The 25,438-nt window shown below is 33.9% G+C and overlaps 1 protein-coding gene and 2 long non-coding RNA genes across 3 annotated transcripts in view; 1 reads left to right on the top strand and 2 right to left on the bottom strand.

Moving 5' to 3' along the window:
- LOC134266693 (uncharacterized) overlaps window positions 1–14,974 on the bottom strand; it is a 36,553-nt gene extending 21,579 nt beyond the window's left edge. Inside the window, exon 1 of the long non-coding RNA XR_009992023.1 lies at window positions 14,831–14,974. This is a non-coding gene — a long non-coding RNA (uncharacterized LOC134266693). The remainder of the gene's footprint in view (window positions 1–14,830) is intronic.
- The window catches only part of LOC134266691 (uncharacterized), a 158,812-nt gene that overhangs the window by 16,748 nt on the left and 116,626 nt on the right, over window positions 1–25,438 (top strand). The window lies entirely within an intron of this gene.
- LOC134266689 (aspartate aminotransferase, cytoplasmic-like) lies at window positions 16,590–23,787 on the bottom strand. The gene is made up of 9 exons (XM_062748914.1): window positions 23,620–23,787; window positions 22,586–22,767; window positions 20,915–21,023; window positions 20,012–20,124; window positions 19,641–19,745; window positions 19,034–19,184; window positions 18,674–18,839; window positions 18,342–18,484; window positions 16,590–17,776 (listed from the first exon to the last, which is right to left on the bottom strand). Exons 1-9 carry the CDS (start codon window positions 23,729–23,731, stop codon window positions 17,634–17,636), a joined length of 1,224 nt encoding a protein of 407 aa, XP_062604898.1. The 5' UTR covers window positions 23,732–23,787; the 3' UTR covers window positions 16,590–17,633.

The raw sequence follows: 25,438 nt of genomic DNA, 5'->3' as shown, positions 1-25,438 counted from the left end.
TTGAGCGGAGGGTTTGTAAAACTGAAAATAAAATAAATCCTGGCCTTAAATATGTAATTAGATCATTAGCATATTAACCAGGAGCAAAAGATAAGATGTTCAAATAATTCATGCAATTCACTATATAATCATTAGAGCCCCACCCTAAAACAAGAACCCCTGACCCTGGGGCCATGAAATTCACAATTTTGGTAGAGGCACTCTTACTCATCATAACTATAATGTACTTAGTTAGTTTATTTAATACCCAGGAGCAGAGAAGAAGATTTTCAAAGAATTCATGTATTTTCACTATATAATCAATAGAGCCCCACCCTAACACCAGAACCCCTGACCCTGGGGCCATAAAATTCACAATTTTGGTAGAGGCACTCTTGCTCATCATAACTATGTACTTAGTTGGTTTATTTAATACCCAGGAGCAGAGAAGAAGATTTTCAAAGAAATAATGCATTTTCACTACCTACTTATTTAGCCCCGCCCTAGCACTAGAACCCCTGACCCAGGGCCATGAATTTTACAATTTTGGTAGAGGACTCATTGCTAATTACAATCATGCAAACAGTTTGACTGCTTGATGTCCAGGAGTTTAAGAAGAAGATTTTTAAAGATTGCATTAATTTTAGTGGTTTGGGCCCCACCCCTCAGGCCCCAGGGGGGCAGGGATCATGAAATTTATAATTTTTGTTCCCCTTCACCCAAAGATGCTTTGTGCCAAATTTGGTTGAAATTGGTTCAGTGGTTGCAGAGAAGAAGTTGAAAATGTTCAAATGTTAACGCACGACGCACGACGGACGACGGACAAAAACAGATAGCAATAGGTCACCTGAGTTTACTCAGGTGACCTAATAAAGCTATAAAAATCACAGTGACCTATATTAAGATTGCAGTTTTCTGAGGACTCAAGATGCATTAATAAACAAAGATTGAAGATTCTAAGCCAATAAGTATTTGAGATATTTAAAAGTAGGTCACCGTGACCTACTTTTTTGTCTACATTCTTTGAAAACCCAAGATACATCAACTGACAAAGTTTGATGATTCTAAGCCAAAAAGTACCTGAGATATTCAAAAGTAGGTCACCATGACCTACTTTTTGATTGACATTCTCTTAAAAAACCAAAGATGCATCAACAAACAAAGTTTAGTGATTCTAAACCAGTTAGTACCATAGATACTTAAATAAAGCCATAAAACGTCGAAAGTAGGTCACCGTGACCTACTTTTTGGACATCATTCTCCGAAAACTCAAGACGCATCAACTCACAAAGTTTGATGATTCTAAGCCAATAAGTACCATAATTACTTAAATAAAGCCATAAAATGTCAAAAGTAGGTCACCATGACCTACATTTTGTTTGTTACTCTCTGAAAACCCAAGATGCATCAACAAACAAAGTTTGATGATTCTAACCCAATAAATACCTAAGATACTAAAATATAGCCATAAAATGTTGAAACTAGGTCATCATGACCTATATTTTGGTTGACATTTTTCAAAGTCACAAGATGCATCTGCTGACCAAGTTTGATGACCCTAGGTCTGAAGGTAATCAAAATATGCCTTTAAAACAATTCGAAAACAAATGCCTGCAAAATTCAAAAAGTAGGTCACAGTGACCTACTTTTTCATAAATATGTTTTAAAGGTCCCAAGATGCATCAATTAACAAGATTTGATGATTCAAAACCTCTCAGTGTCTGAAATAATTGGATTAAATGTTTTAAGAAGAATTAATCATAAAGTTCAAAAAGTAGGTCACGGTGACCTACTTTTAAGCTGACGTTGTTCAAGGACCCAAGATGCATCAACTGATAAAGTTTGATGATCATAGGCCTTAAAGTGTCCGAAATATGCCTTCAAATCAATTTGAAAACAAATGCCCACAAAATTTAAAAAGTAGGTCACCATGACCTACTTTTGAGTTCACATGATGTGAAGTCCTGAGATGCATCAACTTACAAGATTTGATAATCCTAGACCTAATAGTAAGCAAAATATAAACGTTTTTATTATTTTGTAAATTTGGGTCAACTTTGAAGTGACCTTGAGACCACGCCCTTTGCCCGAGGGTCATGCCTTGAACAATTTTTAATCTGCAACATATCCTGATCCTTGTATGTAAGTTTGGTGAAAATCTGCCTGGTGGTTCTGGAGAAGAAGATTTTTTAGCAACCAGTACTTTTTGTTTTGTTTTCCTGATTATCTCCCCTTGTTTAAGGGTCCCAACCCTTATTTTAGTACAAAGGGTAGCCCTTGGGCCAAGGATACCCTGTGATAAATTTGACACTGATTGGCTAAGGGGTTCTTGAGTTATGGCCCATATTCTAAAAAGTTAACGCACACCGCACACCGCACAAATGGCCATAGCATTAGCTCTTTGAGCCTTTGGCTCAGAAGAGCTACAGTACAGGCAACGCGGATCCCGTATTAGACCGCGTCCCCTCCGCGGTGTATTAATCCTTTCCGCGTTACACCGTCGCGGGTTTTGATCGCGGTGCTACCTGAGACCGTGTTTACACCGCGGCGGGGCCCGCTACCGTTATTCTTCAGCTTAGATGTTCTTACCTGTAAAGTATTGTCGATTTTTAATCGTGTCGAAATGAGGGGGGGGGGGGGGGGGATTACGACCACATTAATATTAACAGATTTATACCATTACATGGATTCTTAAAAAAAATCATTTTTAAGTTTTATCGAATTGTTTAATAAAAAAAATCTTTCTTTTTTTTTTTTTACCAAAGGTCACTCAAAATTAATTAATTCTCAAAAAAGTCTGTTAACAGTAATACATGTACAGTATAGGATGAAATAAAGTCGAATAATTTATCGAATATATTAACTTAAAGTTTATTTTCAAAATCAATAATTCCATCCCAAATGATCTTCAAATTGCTAAAAAGGTATGATTAAAATTTAAAGAATGCTATGATATCGCTTCTCTTTATATGCACTGTAATCCGGTGTTCACAGCCCGTGCAGTTGCAGTTACATGTACATGTAGCTATGTGTTTATTTATCTGCGAGATTATATCAGTCATTTGGTTTCATTTAGAAAAGTACCGTTACTTCTGTATACATGTCTGTTATAAATACATGTAACAGCATGAAAAACGATGATAGATAGTGATACATAATTACGATTAAATTTTAACAAAACACGCCTAAGTGTAGGAATACCGTTGCTCCATTATTATGCGCTACACTGTAAGACTATGAACTAAATATCGACGATTTTTTTTTTTTTGTGGAGGGGGGGGGGGGGTTCTTGTTAATAAAATAATCACAGGTATTTCTATTCAGAATATCAATAATATCATAGCAAGTATTTGAATGTATTTCTATTTTCTGCCCTTTTCGAAAATTACTAAAATCATGTTGATGAACATAAACAAATTTCAGATTTCTCCGGTTTAAATAAAACACAAACACAAATATGGGCCCTTAAAATATTTGAACACACAACACAGAAATTAACTTATTTTAATCAGCAAGTTGCCATGCTTCAAGTTTTCAGATGTCTGTGTAACCGTTCGGTTTTCCTCAGGTAAGTTTGGTGTGGAGTGGAGCTTACTCGAAGCGGATGAGAAGCCCCGAGGGAACGACGCTGTCTAGTGTACATACTACCTATATACACAGGATGTTACCTGAGTGTATTACCTGTATGCGTTTTCCTACGACATTGTAAAACGAAGCCGTTTTTTTTTTTCATGCGTAGCTCATGAATTGAAATGCTTGAAATAAAGAATGTTTTTGTTGCAGACAGAATCCTTTATAAATTTTTTGTTTCAAATAAATATTTTCAATAATTCGACAATTTTGATATACTGTGTTTTTCTTAATCAAATTTTATAACAAAAATACATTTTATTTTACCACCAAAATCTGTTATTGTAATCTGGCGACAAAAAGGGAAGTAATTCAAATTACATGTCATGTACATATGCTAAACGAAAGAAGAAAGTGGATCATAAACAAGTCTCTCGATAAATAACAATAAAACTTAGACAAATTCGACGAATGGTCAATAAACTGATAAATCAGCGGTAGTTTTATTCGCTAGACTTAAGAAATTGATATACTGATCAAAAAGGAGGAAAAACGATCATGCACGTGCCTTAAAATTGTGATTTTTTCTTCTCTCTATCTCCTCTCTCTCTCTCTCTTTCAATCTTCTAACTGGTACAGATATAAACAGACACGAAATAACATAGTAATGGATCATTATTTGATTTAATTAATATCAAATACTTCATCAATTTATTTTAAAAGTTTTTTTTTTTACTTTTATTCTTTTTATACACTCCGTTTAAAAAAAAGCAACAATATTGATTTGACACAAATTCCAAGGCTAAATCGTATCTGAAAATGATATCGATGAAATAATAATGAAACAATGAATCAAATGTGTTGTTGAATGGCTAGACAACGATGTGCACATCCAGCGAGCGTTACCCAAGGTATACTATAAGACCGGTGTGAAACCCCCAGGGCATGTCGTTTCCTGCTCAGGCACTGCTAATCCCTATACACAGGAAATGATCGCGGCTAATACTTAATACACAAAGAAACAGAATTTGTCAAAGAAAACAAAAATATATGAATTTTTGCATTGAATATTTATTAATATAAACTATAATTTCGTCTGTGAAGTTTATCATTACACCTGCACATCCTATCTTATCTATTGAACACGAAAATCGAGAAATATTAAAATTAAAAAGAAAGACATAGTATTAAAAAGTAAAACATGTTAATGTGAAGGTGAAAACGATATTTTTTCTTGATCTCTTGTATAAAGTTCACGTGTTCAAAGTTAACTCTCGTCATCGAATGCTTTCCGGTCATTTGACAATTTGAGAAAAATGCCTGCACATTTATATAAAAGAGGGAAATACATTAAAGAAAATTAGTTAATTAAATTAACTTAATTTGGGAACAGAACATAAACGATGAGAAATAAGGAAGAATAGAACTTTTTCTTGATATCTTGGATAAAGAAAATTTAAGTTCACGTGCCCACTACATGTAACTGCAAATGCTCGTCATCGGATGTTTTCCGGTAATTTGACACTTTAAGAAAAAGCCTGTACTTTTTATATACAATAAATCGAAATTAATTAATAAACAATATGAAGATGTACATTTTTTAAAAGATGTACATCTTTTTTTCAAATGAATGCGGAAAATCGTTCATCGAAACTTAAACAGTCTGAGTTCAACATTTATTACAGTTTGCATATAATATGAAGATTAAAAAAAAAAACTAATTAAAATTTCTAGTATTTAATTTTGTTTCTTGATAGATTCTTAATAACACAAAATAATTAACCAATTGCAAAGACGTAACAATTTAATAAAATTTTCTATTCAATTTCAAAGATTGATATGTAATTTTAGAAACAAAAATAAACTTATTTTTTCTTAGTTTAAATTCTATTCATAGCAAAATTTATGAATAAACACGTTTTTTTTTTTTTGTTTTTTTTTTTTTTTTTTTGTTTATTTTTTTTTTTTTTTCTTTGTTTTTTTTTTTGTTACAGGGAAAATTCGCAAATTACAATTCGGGGAGATAACTCCCGTTTGTTTACGATACTAATTGTCAGTAATTGAATAAATTGATCGATGATTTAACCGCGGCGGGGACAGGTAAGTGATGAATTTCCCGCGGAGGGAACGCGGTTTACCTGTCTACCTGGCCAAATACCGCGTTGTGATTATACCGCGGCGGGGACGCGGGAAATACGGGATCCGCGTTGCCTGTACTGTAAACAAGAGGCCCATGGGCCACATCGCTCACCTGAGCACTAAGGGTAGAAAAAGCAGAAAATGGCTTTTTATTGTAAAGTTTAAATCCAAAAGTAGTCCCATGACCAACCATGGATTTGCTATTTTTTAGAAAATGATTTTTAAAGAATTTTCCTATATACTGAGTATATCTTTAAAAACTTTGGTCGGCCATTTTGGCCCCGCCCTACCCCTGGGGGTCATGATTTGAACAAATTTGAATCTACACTACTTGAGCATGCTTCCATATAAATATGATGAATTATGGCTTAATTTGTCATTCTTGAGAAGAAGATTTTTAAAGAATTTTCCTATATATTTCTATGTAAAAGTTTGGTCGGCCATTTTGGCCCCGCCCTACCCCGGGGGGTCATGATTTGAACAAACTTGAATCTACACTACCTGAGCATGCTTCCATATAAATATGATGAATTATGGCTTTGTCATTCTTGAGAAGAAGATTTTTAAAGAATTTTTCTATATATTTCTATGTAAAACTTTGGTCGGCCATTTTGGCCCCGCCCTACCCCAGGGGGTCATGATTTGAACAAACTTGAATCTACACTACCTGAACATGCTTCCATATAAATATGATGAATTATGGCTTTGTCATTCTTGAGAAGAAGATTTTTAAAGAATTTTTCTATATATTTCTATGTAAAAGTTTGGTCGGCCATTTTGGCCCCGCCCTACCCCCGGAGGGTCATGATTTGAACAAACTTGAATCTACACTACCTGAGCATGCTCCCATATAAATATGATGAATTATGGCTTTGTCATTCTTGAGAAGAAGATTTTTAAAGAATTTTCCTATATATTTCCATGTAAAACTTTGGTCGGCCATTTTGGCCCCGCCCTACCCCCGGGGGTCATGATTTGAATAAACTTGAATCTACACTACCTGAGGATGTTTCCCCATAAGTTTCATCTTTCCTGGCACAGTGGTTCTTGAGAAGAAGATTTTTTAAATATGCCACTAAATTTTCATTAATTCCCAATTATCTCCCCTTGAATAAGGGCGTGGCCCTTCATTTGAACAAACTTGAATCCCCTTCACCCAAGGATACTTTGTGGCAAGTTTGGTTGAAATTGGCCCAGCGGTTCTTGAGAAGAAGTCGAAAATGTGAAAAGTTTACAGACAGACAGACAGACAGACGGACGCCGGACAAAATGTGATCAGAAAAGCTCACTTGAGCCTTCGGCTCAGGTGAGCTAAAAATCAGAACCGACCCGACCCGAAAAATTTTGGAACCGTGACAGCCCTAATATTGAGGTATTCAATAGGTATGACAGTCTCATGATGAATTAGCGCTACAAATACCCACTCTCTTTATTGTATTCTTTATTGTATTCATTAATGATTTCTCAACAGTATTCTTCAATTAATAGTGTATATTTATTTCTGCTCCAACTTTAAATATGAAACCTGCTCTTAGAAGTATATTTGCAGTATGTCATAAAGAAAAATATATCTGGCATTAAAGCAAATTAAGATTTCTGTATGTGTCAGAGCATCTCTACTTATAAATGTTCGAAACTGCCCCCCACCCATCCCCAAATTTGTTGCTCCAAAACCAAGGACTATTATTCAGCAATACTTTAATATATTTACTGATATAAAATAACTATCACACATACATAATGTAGAATATGCATGGAATTTATGACCACATAAGCACAATGTGCAAAAAATACAATGAATACTAGCTTTATATTTATATTGCTGAAATAATGTAAAAACTCAAGTCAGTTCTCAAATGAATTCAAATTCTTATGATCTAGCTAACATTTGTGAGTCATTCTGCGATATTAAGTACTCAAGTAAAATTAAGGATCTATTCAGTATCTTTTCCTTTATGAAATCAAAACTTTTGGTTGGTGCATCTGAAATATTTGGGCCATTACTTGTGACTCCAAAAAGTCTATATTTATTTATTCCAAATCATGAATAAAATTGTTCACAGCATTTAATATTTGTAGCAAAAGGGTCCCAAACTTGCAGATCTTTCTTGCATATGAAATCCTGATTTAACATGAATTCCAGTGAAACAGCCTTTTTTATTTGGAAAAGGGGGGCATTGGGGATGCTGGGGGATTTGGGAGGGGTAGGGGAGGGATAAAACATTACTGATAATAGACACAGGATAGAAATTATTCAAACCGACAATGTGGCTATATGTCCATACAACCTGTACATAGGTTAGGGTGCTTCTAGTAGATAATGATTGACAGTTATTGCTTGATTCATGCAAGGTCATCATATTTATATTCAATCAACATATAATGTGTCATCTAATCCTCCAAAGAATTAATTGCTGAAGGACATTAACCCCGGAGATAGATCTCTAAAGTGGGAGAACAATAATTAAGAATACACATTCTGTAAGTCACCTCTAAACGACTACCATGGCAATCTACAGTACAGCAACTAGTACTAACAATGTAATTCATTTGTATGTACCCTGCAACCTAACACCAGTAGCTACTGGACTAATATGATACATACAGTTTAGTCATTTTTTCCTCTTTACAATACAACTTATGAAGTGTGTGAAATGTGCAAGAAAAAAAATCCTGGCAAAAAATACTGAATTATCAAAACAAAAAAACATTCAATCAAAGGGCTATATCAAAGAAAAATAATACATCAATTAAACGAAAAGAAACAAACTTAGCTGACCTTCCAGCTAGTCATCAATACAAGATACCTATGGGCCACAATGCTCACCTACATAACTTTCTCCAATAGAATATTAGAGATCTTTTTACTCCGATGAAAAATAATTACCACATCATGGCATGCTTCTTAATTCTAAGAGAACTCTGATTTCACAAAACATGAGAAATCTTTGTCCTGAACAATTTTTTTTAAAATCTACTTTTCCTCAGGATGCTTTCACACAAGTTTAATCTTTTCTGTCCCATTGGTTCTTAAGAAGAAAATAATTTTCAGAGGACCTCTTTCCCATTTTTGCCTTTTCTTGATATATTCCCCTTGGAAAGGGACTGGGTCCTTCATGTGGACAATTTGTAAATTCTCCTTTAATTTAATTAAGTCTTGTGGGCTAACCAGTAAAAAATTGTCCAGAATAATAAGTTACATGAAAACCTTAGCCAAAATGTCCATTTGAAAAATTGAATGTGAAAATAATTTTTAAGAGATAAAGATTGGGATGCATAGGTGAAGGTCACAAAAACAGCAGAGCTAGCTAGCCACATTGTGATGATGGATGATCAAATTTGTGAAGGTTAATTGATATATAAATCATTTATTAATTTATGCTTATTATGAACTCTCTAATCTAATAAAAGACATTTTGCTGCAGTTCACTTTTTTTTACTGTTCAATATAAGATATATTTAACTTTGTTGGGTCTGATGGAACATCAGACTTTGTCACACCATATGTCTGACAGAGATTAAAAAATTAAGACAACTCTGTGCTTGAGCTCTGACAGCTCAGGTGAGCTAAAAAAATCTTGACTTGTGTTGGAAAATGATTTGATCAGCAAATATATAATAAATATAGATATATCTGTCATTCTTTAATACGAAATATAATCATTCATTTCCAGCTAATGCATTCTACCTTGCCTATGTCAGCCAATCAATTAGACTCTGCTTGCATCAATCCGGAGCTTATGAATGCGGAAGAATATAGGGCTGGTTTTTTTTTTTTTTTAACACAGATGCCGTTCTTGATTAGAAATTGATATATATATATAAAAGTCTTGTTTGAAAATGACGTCAAAGATATTTTGCAGGGCTTATGTTGTATCGATTATTCAGGAAAAGAAATGTTTTTAATGAACATATTTCCCTTTTATGGAGTGCAAAGTGTTATCCGTCAAATCTATTTACAGAGATGCTCTCTAATCATCTCCGTATACACATAAATGTACTGTGATGATAATATTCACCATCTTATTTTCAGACAAAAACCCAATACCACTGAAATCACTTCTTTTTTTTTTTTTTTTTAGATATCTAAAAAGAGAAATGCTCCCAACAGACGAACAATATTTCTATCAAATTGACCCAAGTCCCCTAAACATTTAGTCATGACCCACAAAACGAGCCTGTGGGATGTTTAATATTTAACCTTAATGACAGTGGTATCAGGTGCACTTTTTTAATATATACAGCTTACACTTATAATTAAGCACTCTAAAATACTACGAGGGTCCCTAATTTACTACATCAACTTTATAAATAGGGCATTCACCTCTGGCAAGAAAAATTTTAATTTCAATTGACAAAAGCTACAGTCTCTAGTGTTTTTTTAGGGGACTTTTTTTTTTCCTTTTCCATTCCATGCCCTTATCAATGGCTTTGTGTGATGCTCAACAATTAATCATATTTTTTTCTGCCATAATAACTCAATGCATCACAAATATCAATTTCACCTTTTCCATTATACTTCTCCGTGTTTGACTTCCATTTCATCTTTGATATTTGATTCCACTTGCTCAAAGCCATCTCATATGTACACTCAAATACATAAAGTCAACGCTCTGTTAATTTTTCAGCAATTTGTAACAATTCAGAGAAAAGTATAACAAAACACGGAAAAGTCTACCTGTAGAACTTTCTCAGAGGTATGTGACTTATGGTTTATCAGAGCCAGCTATCAGAAATGTAATCCAGCTTCTTACAGACACTGTCGAAATTTGACAGGTAAAGTACACCTTCAAACTAGTACAACAGAGAATTAAATAATGATTTCGTTTTTAAAAATCTATACTTGTTTCAAATTTTGTTAGCAGAAACAAATGGTCATATCAGACACTGGGCTGTCTGACCGATATTTTTTTTCTTCAGTTTCTCGATGTTGATCTGTTAGGTAAAAGCAGTAAAACATGAGATAATTTAAAAAAAAAAATATCATGCTGCAACACGCGGCTAGGATAAGGCTGTCTGTAAAATATCAAACTATTCAAACTGAACTATCTAGATATGAAGTCATAATAGAATATGACGTCAAGTCACTGCATACTTGAGCTTACATGACGGGGAAATTGTCATATAAATTTTAACACATGACATGTAGATTTTTGAGGGAGTTGTTGTTTAATTCAAGTGCTGGGATTGTTTTTATGCTCCATGTTCTGTTATGATGTTGAACATTTGAAATATAGATATCCCTTTAAGGCTTTTGCTTTCGCTTGTCCAATATGCACATATTCAAACAAAAGCGAAAAAGCTAGTATATGTGAAACGCTCCCAGTAACCGTCCGTAGACAGAATTAGAATTTATAAATCCTGTTTATTTTTGACTGGCACAAGTGAAAGACAAGGATAAATTGAAGATATTCTGCGTGAATCTAAAAGAGAAGTATGTCCTCTAACTGAATTTTGCTGGGGGATCATATGTAGTTTATCCATTTTTGTATAAATCGCAATAAAGAGTGGAAAATACCCCTTCTTATGTTGGTAAGTTGAATTTCTCGTTAAATATTTTCTTAAGAAGCAAAAATTAAACCTGCCCCCAGCACTTTTAATGTACCAGAGATCATGATGAATTGATCTTGTAACCAACTTTACACAATAATTTTGTTTTGCACTTCGTTGTGCCTAAGCGATTTTTGTGCAACATTTAAGAATAACATAAATGTCCGTCACTTGATCAACACAGTCATGTGATATCACATAAATGCTTTATTATAATACCTGATTAAACCATTATCTCAAGTTGACTGCAATAAAATCTAGCTCAAATTAAATATGTATATTTTTAAGGCATTCTAAGCCTTCGGACAGCCTTATCATAACTACGCAATTAAAATAAGACTTCAACCAGATGTTCACAATATGACGAAACAGACTTCTATCAGAAAAAGTTTTGATAAGAATTCTACTAATCTGCAAAAATGGCAAAACTGACCACCTGTGTTAGGTAAAAGACAATAGGGGACTCTTCCGAGACTGTTTACTGTATACAGTGTCCCGGTGACAGTACAGGGCACTTCAAAAGTTGTGTATTCAGTATCCCTATGACAAGGACCATTACCATGACTTCCCTAATCAAACAAAAACAACTACAGACTCCCGTCAGAGGTCAAACGATGGTCAGTGGGCCAGACCGTCACATCTCTCAGCAGTAGAAACAAAATAAAAGCCTGTAATGACCAGCTGGTGCCCTGGTCACGGTTATGAAGGTCATATATCTACACCGTGGTCTACATTACTGATGGAGAGTCATCCTTTAAACGGGGAAAGAAATGCTTCATCATAAAATCATGCCAAAAGGAGACTAAAAGCACAATTCCTGCAATACACAAGTCACTTTCATATGAAATTTCCATTTTCATCTTCAATTTTTCCCTTAGCTGGGAAATTCACATTGCGATATACTGCAATATTAAATTCAAGTGTATTGCAAACATTTCAATAACAGTTAAATAATTTAATCTTATTTTAATCATTAACCTCCATTTATGAGCAGAGTTTATGTAACTGTTACATATACATTGTAACAAAACAAGTCCTGTTGATTTCACTGTACTTTTGCAATGAAATTCAACAGCAGTGGCCACACGTTGCTGTTTGGCATGATTGAAAACCTTTTTGACTTCTTAAAATTCATATTTACCTTAGAAATCATCAGCGCAAGAATTTTTTGCAGATTTGCACTGAAAAATGTATTGCAATACAATACAGGTAAACTTCGTTATCTCGACATCGACGAAACAGTCGGAAAATGTCGAGATATCCGAGGTGTCGAGATATCAGAGTTGAGACTCAACGTCCTTAATTTTACTTCATACTATAACATGACATAGGCATGAACAGACGTACCTATGTACAGGTACCTACATGTCTTCAATTAAACTGTAGCTCGTTTGTTTCAGCTATCCTTTTATATTTATTAGAAAATCTAAGAAGTTATTCATAAAAGTTATTTATGAAATGCTTTTTTTTATCGAAATCTTATCATTTTACTTAAAACCGTTTTCCATCCAGCATTCGATCCGCGTGCCACAAGCTCTGTCAGAACAGGATACGAAATGCGCTCTATAAACTCCAAACTGGACCGGTACAAAGTCGACTTCCGAGAAACAGAAAAAAATTAATGCGTATAATATTTAAATTATTTCATTTCACTTCTTTTTTATTTCATAATCATTCATCATTAACTTTCATTTTATTTTCAAACCAAAATTTAATTGCAACTGCGCATTTAACAACATATGCACCCATATTACGGCTGATGCAATAGTCGTGCATGCCGTAGATTTGATTGATTCCTTTACCACAATTTTTAACTTAAATTGTATTCAATGTGTATATTGTTCATTGTTATTCTGTAACTTTTTTTAATAAAATGTTTAAGTTTTGTTAGATTTCGGCATGAAAAACTGTTTTACATTTACGCAGAATCGAGAAGATTTATCCATGATATTATTCAAGCTGAACTTTAAACAATTTTAATTTTAAACGTATTAGAGACGCCGAGGGGGCTTGGGATTCCTATACAAACACATTTCTACAGAGCAGTATGTAGACAAAACATGGGTGTGAAAGGTGTGAATTTCTGCTGACGTCGAGATACACGGAGTCGTCCGTGCGTGACGAGCGACCAGCTGACAAACAATTAGGTTAAGTAGAGCAGGAAATTGCCCCGATGTCGACATATACCAGGTAAATGTTGCTTTTGGGACTGTGAAATACGTCGAGATAAGCGGGGTAGTCGACATTACCGAGGTCGACATATCAGAGTTTTTGCAAATCATTTATATAGTAAATAATGCCGGGACCGCGGATGGACGTCGACATATCCCAGGTTGTCGACATATCCGATGTCTAGATACCGAAGTTTACCTGTATTTTTTATCACCGGTTTCAATATACCAGAAAATCAATATATTAATTGAGCAACCTTAGTACCAACCTTTTTTTTTTTTTATAACGAAACTATCCCTTCTGCAACAGATCAAATTTTCTTTAGCAGAACTCAAATAACAAGAGGATTTAAACAAGTGCCATAAAAGGGCTTTGAAAATAAGTTAAATAACCCCCACAAAAAACAAGATGTGTTTGTGAAACACTGATGCCCCTGTATGGCAGCTTATGGCAAGGGTTGAGTTCTCTCAAATGCATGTCAAACTTCAAAGGTCAAGGTCAAAGGTCAAGTGTTGGTACCCAAAGGAAGATCTTGTTACAAGGAATACACCTGTGAAATATGAAAAGCCCTATATCTAAATGTTCAAAAGTTATGACCAAGGTTCAAGTTTTTAAACACGTGTAAGATGAAAGCCCTAGCTCCAACTGTTCAAAAGTTATGGTCAAGGTTATAAAGTATGCTCTTTTTTTGTAAAAGTAGATCAAACTCCAAGGTCAAGAGGTAAATTTGGTGATACTCATGGAAAGGTCTTCTCACAAGGAATACATTTATTTGTGAAATATGAAAGTCTTAGCCCCAAACACTCAATAGTTTACAGGGCTGGGTTAAAGTTGACAACAGACAGACAGACTAACAGGACAAAAACAATATACCTGGGAACTTTTGATCCAGGGGCATTTATAAAATCATTTGCTGTCTGATTTATATGAACAACGTGAATTAGGAGAATATTTACTACTTCCCGATTACATATATCACACATGTACATTTATCAGTTCATGTTCAAAGAGAGATAACTCCCATCAAATGCAGATCAGCCTACCGTTATTCATGTCTCCCAAAAATGGGTATATGCACATATACATGTTGGGTTGATTGCAATTTACTACATTGAATCATCAATGTTAAGTCTACGGTGGCCGATAGCGGCCGTCGATTTACACTTGCGTTTTGTGTGTAATAAAATTTTTACAGAAAGTGAACGAAGTAACTATATGGTCAGTGCAGATTCCATGTACACTCTACACGAACGTTATGTGTGTAAAGTGTCAGGAAAAGTTTTAAAGGGGGTGGGGTGGTCTCAAAGCACAGATATTTCACACATCCTATTGTGTATAATAGTAGACCTACGCCCTTTCAATCATGCACGATGTCTCAACTCTAACAGGTAGGGAATCATTTGACGATTGATACACTTACCAAATAACACTTCTCAGGAAGTAAAAGTCCAAGCTTAACTAACATCCTTTAGAAATAGTTGGATTCCTTAGTCTTAATTTCTTAAATAATAAATATCCCAAACCATAACAAATGAATAATGGAGGGTGACAAAAGCGCGGGAACAAGAATGGACCGTTATTGGTTTCTTTTACCGGAGAGTTCTACTTTTACAGGTTGCACTAAATAAAGGAAAAGCAAAGTCATAGTCGCTGCTAAAAATAAACAAATAATGATTACTGACACATTGCTACATGAAAATATTACTTCCTTTTTCAGTTAGCATAATGTATTATTTATGTAAAATCTCTACAATTTGCACCAATTGCACAAAGACAGAACTTTTTTTGACAAAGAAATAGCATAAACACTTCAACTTCAAAGAAGGGGGGGGGGTGTTTTTTTAATAGAATGATTTTTGCTTAGAGAATTTTCCGCATTTTTGTTGTTTTATAATTTCATACCTTTTAATAAGATCTTTACTTTAAATGCTAAATTCACAAATTGCATCAACTTTTATCAGGATCGTCCTATAGATCTATATACATGTACACCAATAAGCTAATCAGGGGCATGTGTCTATTGATGTATTGATAAAATGTACTTATATTTAAATCAGGAGTTTAAACCTTGATAAACATGTAAATAATTCTTTTCATATTAGATAGATTTAAGTTTTTTATGAAGTATTTTATGAAATAAGATTTATAAAATTGAAAATATTGTTAGATATAGTAATTGCCTATAAATGCTCCTGGTCTGCTTTTATTCATTTGAAGCTACATAATGTATTGGCACTTTGCACTCCTTGTTAAGTTATCTCCTTTCTAATAGATCCCAACTTACATACTTATATACATGTGTACCAGTACATGAATTAATTTGAATAATTATAATCCTTCTGATGGCACTGTATATGTATTATGCATATTTCAAGAGAATATGGTGAAAAATTGGAAAAGTTTATCAGTCATCAAAGAAATATTTTATGTCAAAATCAGAAACTTTATAAAATAGAGCAATTAAATGCACTTAGTGTAAATACAATGTAATTTGATCAGCCGCTTAATCAAGTGAGCTAACAGTGGATGCTACCTGGAGTTGTATATTTCATACATATTCATCCAAGTTAGTACACACAAAAAACAAAAAATTACCTCGATTGAACCAAACATGCATAGATTGTAATTTTTTCCCATGGGAAGAGTGGTAGGGTATTTTTTAAAAAATCCTGAATACCCACACTTCTACATCTTTGCATGCTTTTGCTTATCTAATACCAGTTATTTACAGACTATGTCATTTATTAATAAATATCCAGATAACCTATACAGAAGACAACAAATTCTAAATTTAAAATTGCCAAAATCTTAGCAAACATTTGCAACTACAATCCATAAAGGATATTGCATACCTTTGAGCATACATTGCCATGTCTGGTGTAGTCACAGTTTATTATTGTTATTGTGTTTTATCACTTACTCCAAAGTCAATGCAAAGAATGGTGCTCACCACTTTCAATACTGTTGACATGCTGTGAAAGATTTGTGTGTTTGAGGGTGTGTGTGTGTGTATGTGACTATGTGTATGGGGAAGGGGGGGGGGGGGACTAGACTACACAATTTTTAAAAGGACTTCATCCCAAATCTATAGTATATACAATTCAATACCATTTTGCTATTTTTAAGTGATCAAAATATAACTGCCAACCCAAAGAAAAATAATTAATAAATTACTGAACTGAACAGTACTCACTATTTTATTTGGAAGTAATTCATTCATTTTAGATCTGTACAAAACCAGCACATGCAAATAAGCTGACAAAATGTACAACATTAACAAAATTTGTCTTTAAACAGCTAGACAAAAATAAAAATAGCCCTCTACTGAAATTATCAACAACACTATACGATTGGCTAACATAACTCTTCCTAACTGTATGATAAAAGAATGACTGTAAACATTCACATTCATAACAGCTTTAAAATATAAAGCATGTATTTATGTAGGTATAACTTAATCAAGATGTTTAAAGATGCGATGTAAGCAATAATTTACTGTTCACATGCAGATGTAAAATGTTGGAAAGTTGAATTTTTTAAACCCCAATTGAATAGGTTAGTTCATATTAAGTAGAATAAAAAGATAGTTAGTAAACATCATAAATATGAAAGTTTTCTATATAAAGCACCTTCAAAACAAAGTAACACAAAAATATTAAGTGCAATGATATATATCTGTAGCAATATGTATGTAATATTTTGTATAGCCATTCATGTTTGCAGATGGTAAATGTATCTTTTACACTGCTTTCTTTTAAATCAGCAAACATTTAAAAAATAAAAACATTCCAGTAAAAAAACTGTACTGAAGCCAATACAGAGTATTAATGCACATGCTTGCATGGAATAAGCTACGCTTAGTTAATATGATATACTAATTACATGTATTGCATATCTGTATCACCATTTCTGAATATGATATAAAATTTCCTAGAATATTAAATCATTACAGCATGCAAAGAGCAAAGATGAGGTCTTTAAATTAAATTTGGCACTGTATTCAATCATATTCAAGTCCTGAAAAAGATATATTAACATAGATTTCCTATCGATACATACAAGTACATGTAGATATATATGCAGTCCTTAATTCTTTTAAATTAAACATGACATAAAGAAATGAAATTGAATAATGTAAATATTTTCTTTGTATCACATTGAAAGATCATCCACTAATTAATCAAGATCTTCTCATTGTTTGACCTCCTAGATCTCAGTTTTTTTCAAAGCTTGCATTCCGTTATGGCTGAGTGAATGGCATTAGCTACATATTCCATATTTGCAGTTGTCAAAGCACACATATTGATGCGACCATTCTTCAATAGGTAGATGTGGTATTTCTTTATCAAAATGTCAACTTGTCCAGCTGCAAATAGAGGCAAATATACAATATATATACAGGCAAATAAAATATTTCATTCAGTTCAGGTTATATTTATAAAAAAATTACAAACAAAATTGCAGTATATTCTCAAAGCACACTGTATATGTATACAGCACTATACAGTTTTAACGTGCAAGTTAAATGTTTAAATTAAAGCATGATGATATTAGATACTAAAATGCTAAATTGCACAAACATGAAGATTTTGGCAAGATTCTGTGATAAATGATCATTTCTCTTGTTTCTTATACTCCTCCCAAAACTCCACCCAATTTAAAGACAACAAGGCAATCTCAAAATAAATTGACGAAGAAAAAAAAAGATCAGTTTTCCATCTTATCAACTTGATCTGCCTATACATTCCTGCTCAATCTGAATCTATCTAAATGATTTTCGAAGACCTCACTTTAATCGACTTACAAATTTCTGACAATCTAATCTTTCTTACGACATATTAACAAATAAATGCCAAAAAGAAACAAGAATCATCATCATTCTTTTCTTGCTAACACAACAAGGGCCAGCTGGAGGATATTTGTTAACTTACGATTTAACCCTGTAAAGCTGAACATCCCTTTCTGCTCGATAATGTGATCCCATTTTCCGGGTGTGCCTAGGGACTTCAGTTTCTGGAAGAGCATCTCTCTCATCATCTTGATTCTATCTGACATTGTTTTCACATGCTCTTTCCTGCAAAAACAGCTCTTTTTAGAAGAAGTACTCCCTAGAAATGCATAATTTATTGTCTGCTATTTACACATGCTTTGGAACAAACAATTCAACTCATATAAAACAATTAAACTAAGGCCATGCAAACTCTTCAGATATCTTAATAATTACTTGCAGACTACCAGTAAATAATCGTATTGTTTTTTTTACCATTCTGCATAGTATGCTGGGTTATTGAGGACTGATGCCACAATTCTAGCTCCATGATTGGGTGAATTTGACCATGTAGTCCTGACGACCATCTCCATCTGAGACTTCACTCGGAGCTTTGCATCTTTATTTGCGCATATTATAGCTAAGTTTCCTATTCTTTCATCTGTAATAGTAAAGAGGTAAGTCTAAATCAAATAATTTATCATTTATTGTACAAAGTATACCAGATGAATAAATTCTTAAATAACATTTTTCAATCAGCACACCTACATGAAACTGTTATATATAAAAAGTTTATTTATTTAAACTATGAAAATACGGCAAGAGCACTGAAACTGAAAATTTATGAATACTTACTGTATAATCCAAAGTTTTTGGAAAATGATTGTGAGACAAAAAATTCAAATCCCCTTTTAACAAAGTAGCGTGCTACAGATCCGTCCTGCTCCAGGTTTCCGGAGGCGAAACCTTGATATGCCTCATCCAGCATTACCATAAACTTCTTCTTCTGTAAAAGTAAAATTAGAAACTACTTAGCATCATAAACAGCTGGAAAACAGCCAGAATCATAGATGACCTCACATATTATTGGTCTTAATTAAATTGTTTCAACCTTGATCTTGTATAAAATCAGTGTCACAAAGTACATGTGTATCTTTAAATTGTCATCCATAAGTTCACTGATAATGAACTGAACAAGAAGCAATCTAGATTACATGTACATGTATACATATCAAGAGGAAATCTTGGAACTTAAATTCTGACTTATTCTGCCTTGCTGGCTAAAGAAATATTAGTAGATATATTTATATTCATGTGTATATATGCATATCTGATAAAACATCATAAAACATGTTCTCTGAATCTGATCTCATTAATTCACAACTGATTTCTATCCCTAAATTCTATGATTAAATTGTCTTAAACTTAAGTCTACTTTAGCACATCTTTAGACTTCCTGTACCTCCACTAAATCAGCTATTTCTTTCCATTGATCTGCTGTCGGGTTGATTCCTGTAGGGTTGTGACAACAGCCATGGAATATCACAACCGACTTCTCAGGTGCTGCCTGCAAGATACATATACTGCTTCAACATTTCAGGTATCAATTTATATTGAACCAATGTGCTAAACAAGGCTATAATCACACAGCTCAATGATTTGTGTAAATATTTGCATATTTTACTGTTTTTAGTTAATAGTTAATACTGGTAAACTTATACAAACAATGATCTGCTAGTATCAAAATACTAAATATACTTAAACTATCTTTTGTTTTGCCAATTTCCATTTGAATCTCATTAAAATAATAAAGAAAATGTACACAATTTTTACATTTAAGTCTTCCATCATTCCACTGAAGTCAATGGTGCGATTTTGTGCGTCCCAGTATCTGTACTGTTTGACATTAGAATATCCACAACTTTTGAATATACCCATATGATTACCTACAAATTCAAAACAAATATTTTGATTCTTCAAAAAAGTAATGATGATGATTTGAACATACTTTATTGTAATTTAATTACAATAAAATAATATGCATGAAACAAGATGGTAGAGCATATAGACGTATGAACAAGAGGTATGGGTCAAAATGTCTGTCAATGTAAATACTGCACAACTTGTACATAATCAGGAAGCAATTATACTGTAGATCACTAACTTTTGCGACACCTTATTTTCGCGAGATAGGCATTAATCATTGAATCGTAAACAATTACTGCTGTTTTTCAGTCAATCTATATAGATGATTTAGCCATTCTTGAAGTACAATATTCAGCTGATATTCCTTTAAGACTTGGTGAATATTGTACTCCTGGGATTGTTAAATCATTACATGTATAATGACCTCAAAAAAGATACCATTCATTAAATTGACATTTTGATGTTCTTCAATTGGTTGCCATTCAAATGAATGTTTAGTTTTTAAAAATATGAGCCTTGATATATCCTAAGCACCGATTTGACATCACTAACATATACATATTTATAAGAGGAAATCTTGGAACTAAAATTCTGACTTATTCTGCCTTGCTGGCTAAAGAATTACCAGACTAGTAGATATATTTTTATATACATGTGTGTATGCATATCTGATAAAACATCATGATCATGTTCTGTGATCTAAGTCTACAATAATCATCAATGACACAAAGAATCAGCATACATGTTAGATGACTACCTACCCCAGGGATCAGATATGTAGATGTCATGGTATCATGACTATATACCTACCCCATGTTGGATTGGACGTGTACATTGTATCGTAACCCAGCATCTTCTTACAGAAGTCTGCACAGATTCTTATCGCTCCAGTGCCCCCAATAGACTGGACACCTTCTACCTGAAATACAAGACAACTAGAGTATATTAACTAAATGCCCAAATTCTGGAGTCAATCTAAAATGTTTTTGAATCAGGTTCCAGTTGACTTGATTTAAAGTTTTAATAAACAATTATGTTAGGACATTGATAATAAACAATAACATATTAGGCCCATGGTTTTGCCACATTTTCATTTGACACCTTATTACATGGCTAGTTAAAAGACACAATTTTTACTTCAGTATTGAAAAGTTTACTTGTTGGGGGAGGGGGGATTTGCATTTTTTATTACATTGAGAATATCACTATATCTTTAAAACATACACATATAATTTTGCCATGCTTGAAAGGAGAACTAAAGATTTTTCCTATATATTTCTATAAAAGATTTGCTGGAACAAGGCCCCACCTTACCCCCAGGTGTCCTGATATGAACAAACTTGAATTAACTATAACTGAGGATGTTTCCATATAAATATCACCATTCATAGCTTTACCGATCTTGAGAAAAAGATTTTTAAAAGATTTTACCTAGGTATATGTATTCCTATGTAAAACTTTGAGGTTTGCCATTTTTTTCTTTAATCATTGGATCATATAATAAACAATTACTTTGTTTCTACACTATATAATGATTTAGACTGAGGATGCCTCAATATTAGTTTCATCTTTACTGGCCAAATAGTTATGGAAAAAAAAATTCTTAAAGATTTTTCCCATGTATTCCTATGTAAAACTTTGATCAGCCATTGTGGCCCCACCCTATCCCCGGGGGTCATGATTTGAAGATACTTCAATCTACACAACCTGAGGATGCTTCCACATGAGTTTCAGCTTTCCTGGCCCAGTGGTTCTGGAGAAGATTTTTAAAAAATGTCCTATATATTCCTGTGTAAAACTTTGATCAGCCATTGATTGTGGCCCCGCCCTACCCCAGGGGGTCATGATTTGAACAAATTTGAATCTACACTAATTGAGGAAGCTTCAACATTAGTTTCATCTTTACTGGCCAAATGGTTTTTGAGAAAAAAAAATTCTTAAAGAATTTTCCTATATATTCCTATGTAAAACTTTGATCAGCCATGAGTCACATGAGTTTCATCTTTCCTGGCCCAGTGGTTCTTGAGAAGAAGATTTTTCCTATATATTCCAATGTAAAACTTTGATCCGCCATAGTGGCCCCGCCCTACACTTGGGAATCATGATTTGAACAAACTTGTATCTACACTACCTAAGGATGCTTCCACATGAGTTTCATCTTTCCTGTAATGGTATCATAAGAAGAAGAATTATTAAAAGATGCCACTAATTTTTCATTAATTCATAATTATCTCCCCTTTGAAGAGGGCTCGGCCCTTCATTTGAACAAACTTGGATCCCCTTCACCCAAGGATACTTTGTGGCAAGTTTGGTTGAAATTGGCCCAATGGTTCTTGAGAAGATGAAAATTTGAAAAGTTAACGATGACAACAACGACAGATAACAGACCTTTGATTAAAAGCTCCTGGAGCCTTCGGTCAGGTTATGAGCTACATGGGCAAACATTTGATATTGCCTGTTACAGATGAATATTGAACACACCCTGTTTTCACTGAGTGCTGGAGAGTCTTCTCCCAGGAGTAGTTTAAGGGCAGCTGCCCTGAAATCTGGCATCCCCGCCACAGGGAGGTACTCGTGGTTCAGGGTGGGGTCTGTAGCCATCTGGGCCTCCACGGTACGCACCACCGGTAGTACCCATGGCTTACCCTCATCTGTCCTGTAAGCTGCAAGAAAATTTATTACATGTACATATTGAGGTAAATAAAAACGAAAAGTAATTTATTATTTTTTTTAAATTGAAAATATAGGTCTTTTCATTGCATGAAAGGCCTCATTTTTGCATGTTTGTGATTTTTTAAAAATATATATATATATATTTTAAATAAGATATGAGTTATCGTTCTTATTGTACAATGTTCTAAGGTTTGAGTAAATACATAAACTAAAATGACATGTAAGGATGGTGTGGCAAGACCCACAATGCTTGGTTCCCTAGCTAATGCTGTAACAGGTGCCCCTAACTCTTGTGTTGCTTTTTTATTACATTATGTTTATGACCAATGAGAAAATGTATAATTTCTAGCAGTATATAGAAATTTAAGTTCAAGATCATATGATCTAGTCTAAGACTGTTTTTACAGGAAAAAAAATATTTTGTGTATTTGAATGTTTAATATTTACAATAAATTTAAAAATTATACTTATCCATTATGATGTAAAGTTTAATTTACGACCATGAGAAACTTTATGTAACTGTCACGATAAAGAATGTGTCAGCCCTCAAAAATGTCCACACATATATCAGCTGCATGTCAATGTCAGTTGCACATCACAGAATTTTTGGGGCTACTTTATCTTGAAAATAATATACACATGTATAAAAAAAACAACTTTAAGACTTCTTAGGCCTGAATCGTTATGGGGATTTGCAAAGTATAAATATTTCTATTCACGTTTATTAACTTGAGTTTTCTCTGCATAATAGTACATGCTGCTTCATAGGTTAACCCAACCTTGCCCGTCATTGTGGAATCCATGCCGATTGCAAATCCCCCCTACTTTCACTTTTAACTTACCTCCAACCCCGAGATTAACCTTGTTTGGGTGGCTGTCTTCGTTGTATTGAGCTGTCAAGTTGAACACTTCGATCGGTGGTGCGATCTCGATGTCCCCAAATACTGAAGCCATGGCTCTCTCGTGTGTACAACCGATCGGCAATGCCAAGGTCAAATGTTGTCAAGGTGGTATGAGGCCCATCGAAAGGTGCTTGAAATTTTTTACGATATCGTCGCACGCGTTGCATTTATTTCAATTGAGTCCAATTGACAGTAAAGAAAAAATCAAGAGGTTTGCATCTTTTTTGAAAGACTTAAATGATCTAGAGTTAGTCTTACATTATCTCAAATTTTGTGTGATCGCATTTTTATAGATTAGAGGAATTGCTGCTAACTGTGCGTTGCGTTTAAAAGGCGCTTCTCCCCCTTCGAATCGCCCGCGTGGCGCACTGGTTAGAGCGTCTGCTCCAATCTCTACCCAGAGTTGTCGTTCGCTTCGCTACAACACCTCTGTCAACGTCTAAATGCCAAGATTCTTGGCAAAACTTACTTTCACCAATTGCATCATAAAATATGAATGTAAAACTTCTATACTCTACTTTAACATGTTAAATAAAAGTTAATTTATGAGAATTAGAATCAGATATCGCTTTTTCACCATATCCTGTAGGGGATTATTTCTCGGCAGGATATTACAAACGTGGAAAACTTAAAATGCATTGCCGATAAATATCAACATGATTTAGTTTTTACAGACAAACAACTTGCAGCATTAAGACATATATAGACAAGTAAATGTGTTAATCTTCTTGTGGACAATTTTAAACAAATAAATCACGTCCCTCCGCTTCCGTACTACTTTTTAGACGTTGACAGAGGTATAAGTGGAACGATAACTCTGGGTAGAGATTGCGTCTGCTCTAGAGTCGCGAAGTAAGGAGTTGCTCCTTACGTCGCGGGTTCAAATGCCACTGTGGTATGTGTAGACCGGTCCTTCGGAAGAGACCGTATAAACCAAGTGGGTGAATTTTGTAAGGTCCTTAGAGTTGAGCGTACGTTTTATCCTACTCATCTGCAGGTCCTTCGGGGCAGGTCTGTCTCTAAACATGCTAAAAGACTACATTAAATTATGTTATTTTGATAGATTTTTATCTAAGGAATACTTTAAAACAAGATTTTATTTGTCATGTTTAGGGGCACCCCTAAATTCGTAAAAAAAAAAAAAAAATTACAACAATTGCGAAAACCTATACTTATATTTCTATTTTACTCAACTGATACTAATATTTATGACTAATGAATTCATAGCCATGATCAGGATAACTCAGGAAAATATAGAATGACAGACTTCGTGTTGTAAACTCGATACTGCATGCAGGTCTCACGAAAAAAATCATTGCTACGCTTGCCTTTCAAAAACATCTCTGGGTATAGTGTTGAGATAACTTGTGCACTATGCAGAGTAGAAGCAGTTCATTCTTCGGGGGAAATGTGCATTGGCGATATGTTACATATGCTAGCTAAAAATGCAGGAGGAAGGTTTACAGATAAGAAAAGAATACAATATTAGGCCAGTTAACAGGTCAAAGTTTTTTGTTCTGTTGCCATTACCCAGACATCAAGTTTACTGTTAGGACCATCATACAAAGGATTTATCTATAAATACAAAGGTACAGTGAATGGTCATATGAACACACAGACGACTAGAACTAAAGTGATGCATGAGAATCAAGAAACTATACTCGCACAAGTGTTACAACGCACTTTAAAAAATTACGCACTTTGAAATTTTTTCAAAGTGCGTTAAATGTGGGACCAAATCAACGCACTTTGAAAAAAA

Source organism: Saccostrea cucullata, unplaced genomic scaffold, assembly GCF_032062105.1.
Source record: "Saccostrea cucullata isolate Sc308-1 unplaced genomic scaffold, CSIRO_AGI_Scuc_v1 ctg433, whole genome shotgun sequence".
NCBI lineage: Eukaryota > Metazoa > Mollusca > Bivalvia > Ostreida > Ostreidae > Saccostrea > Saccostrea cuccullata.
The sequence above is the reverse complement of the archived record's forward strand: the minus strand, read 5'-3'. Positions and strand labels throughout refer to the sequence as shown.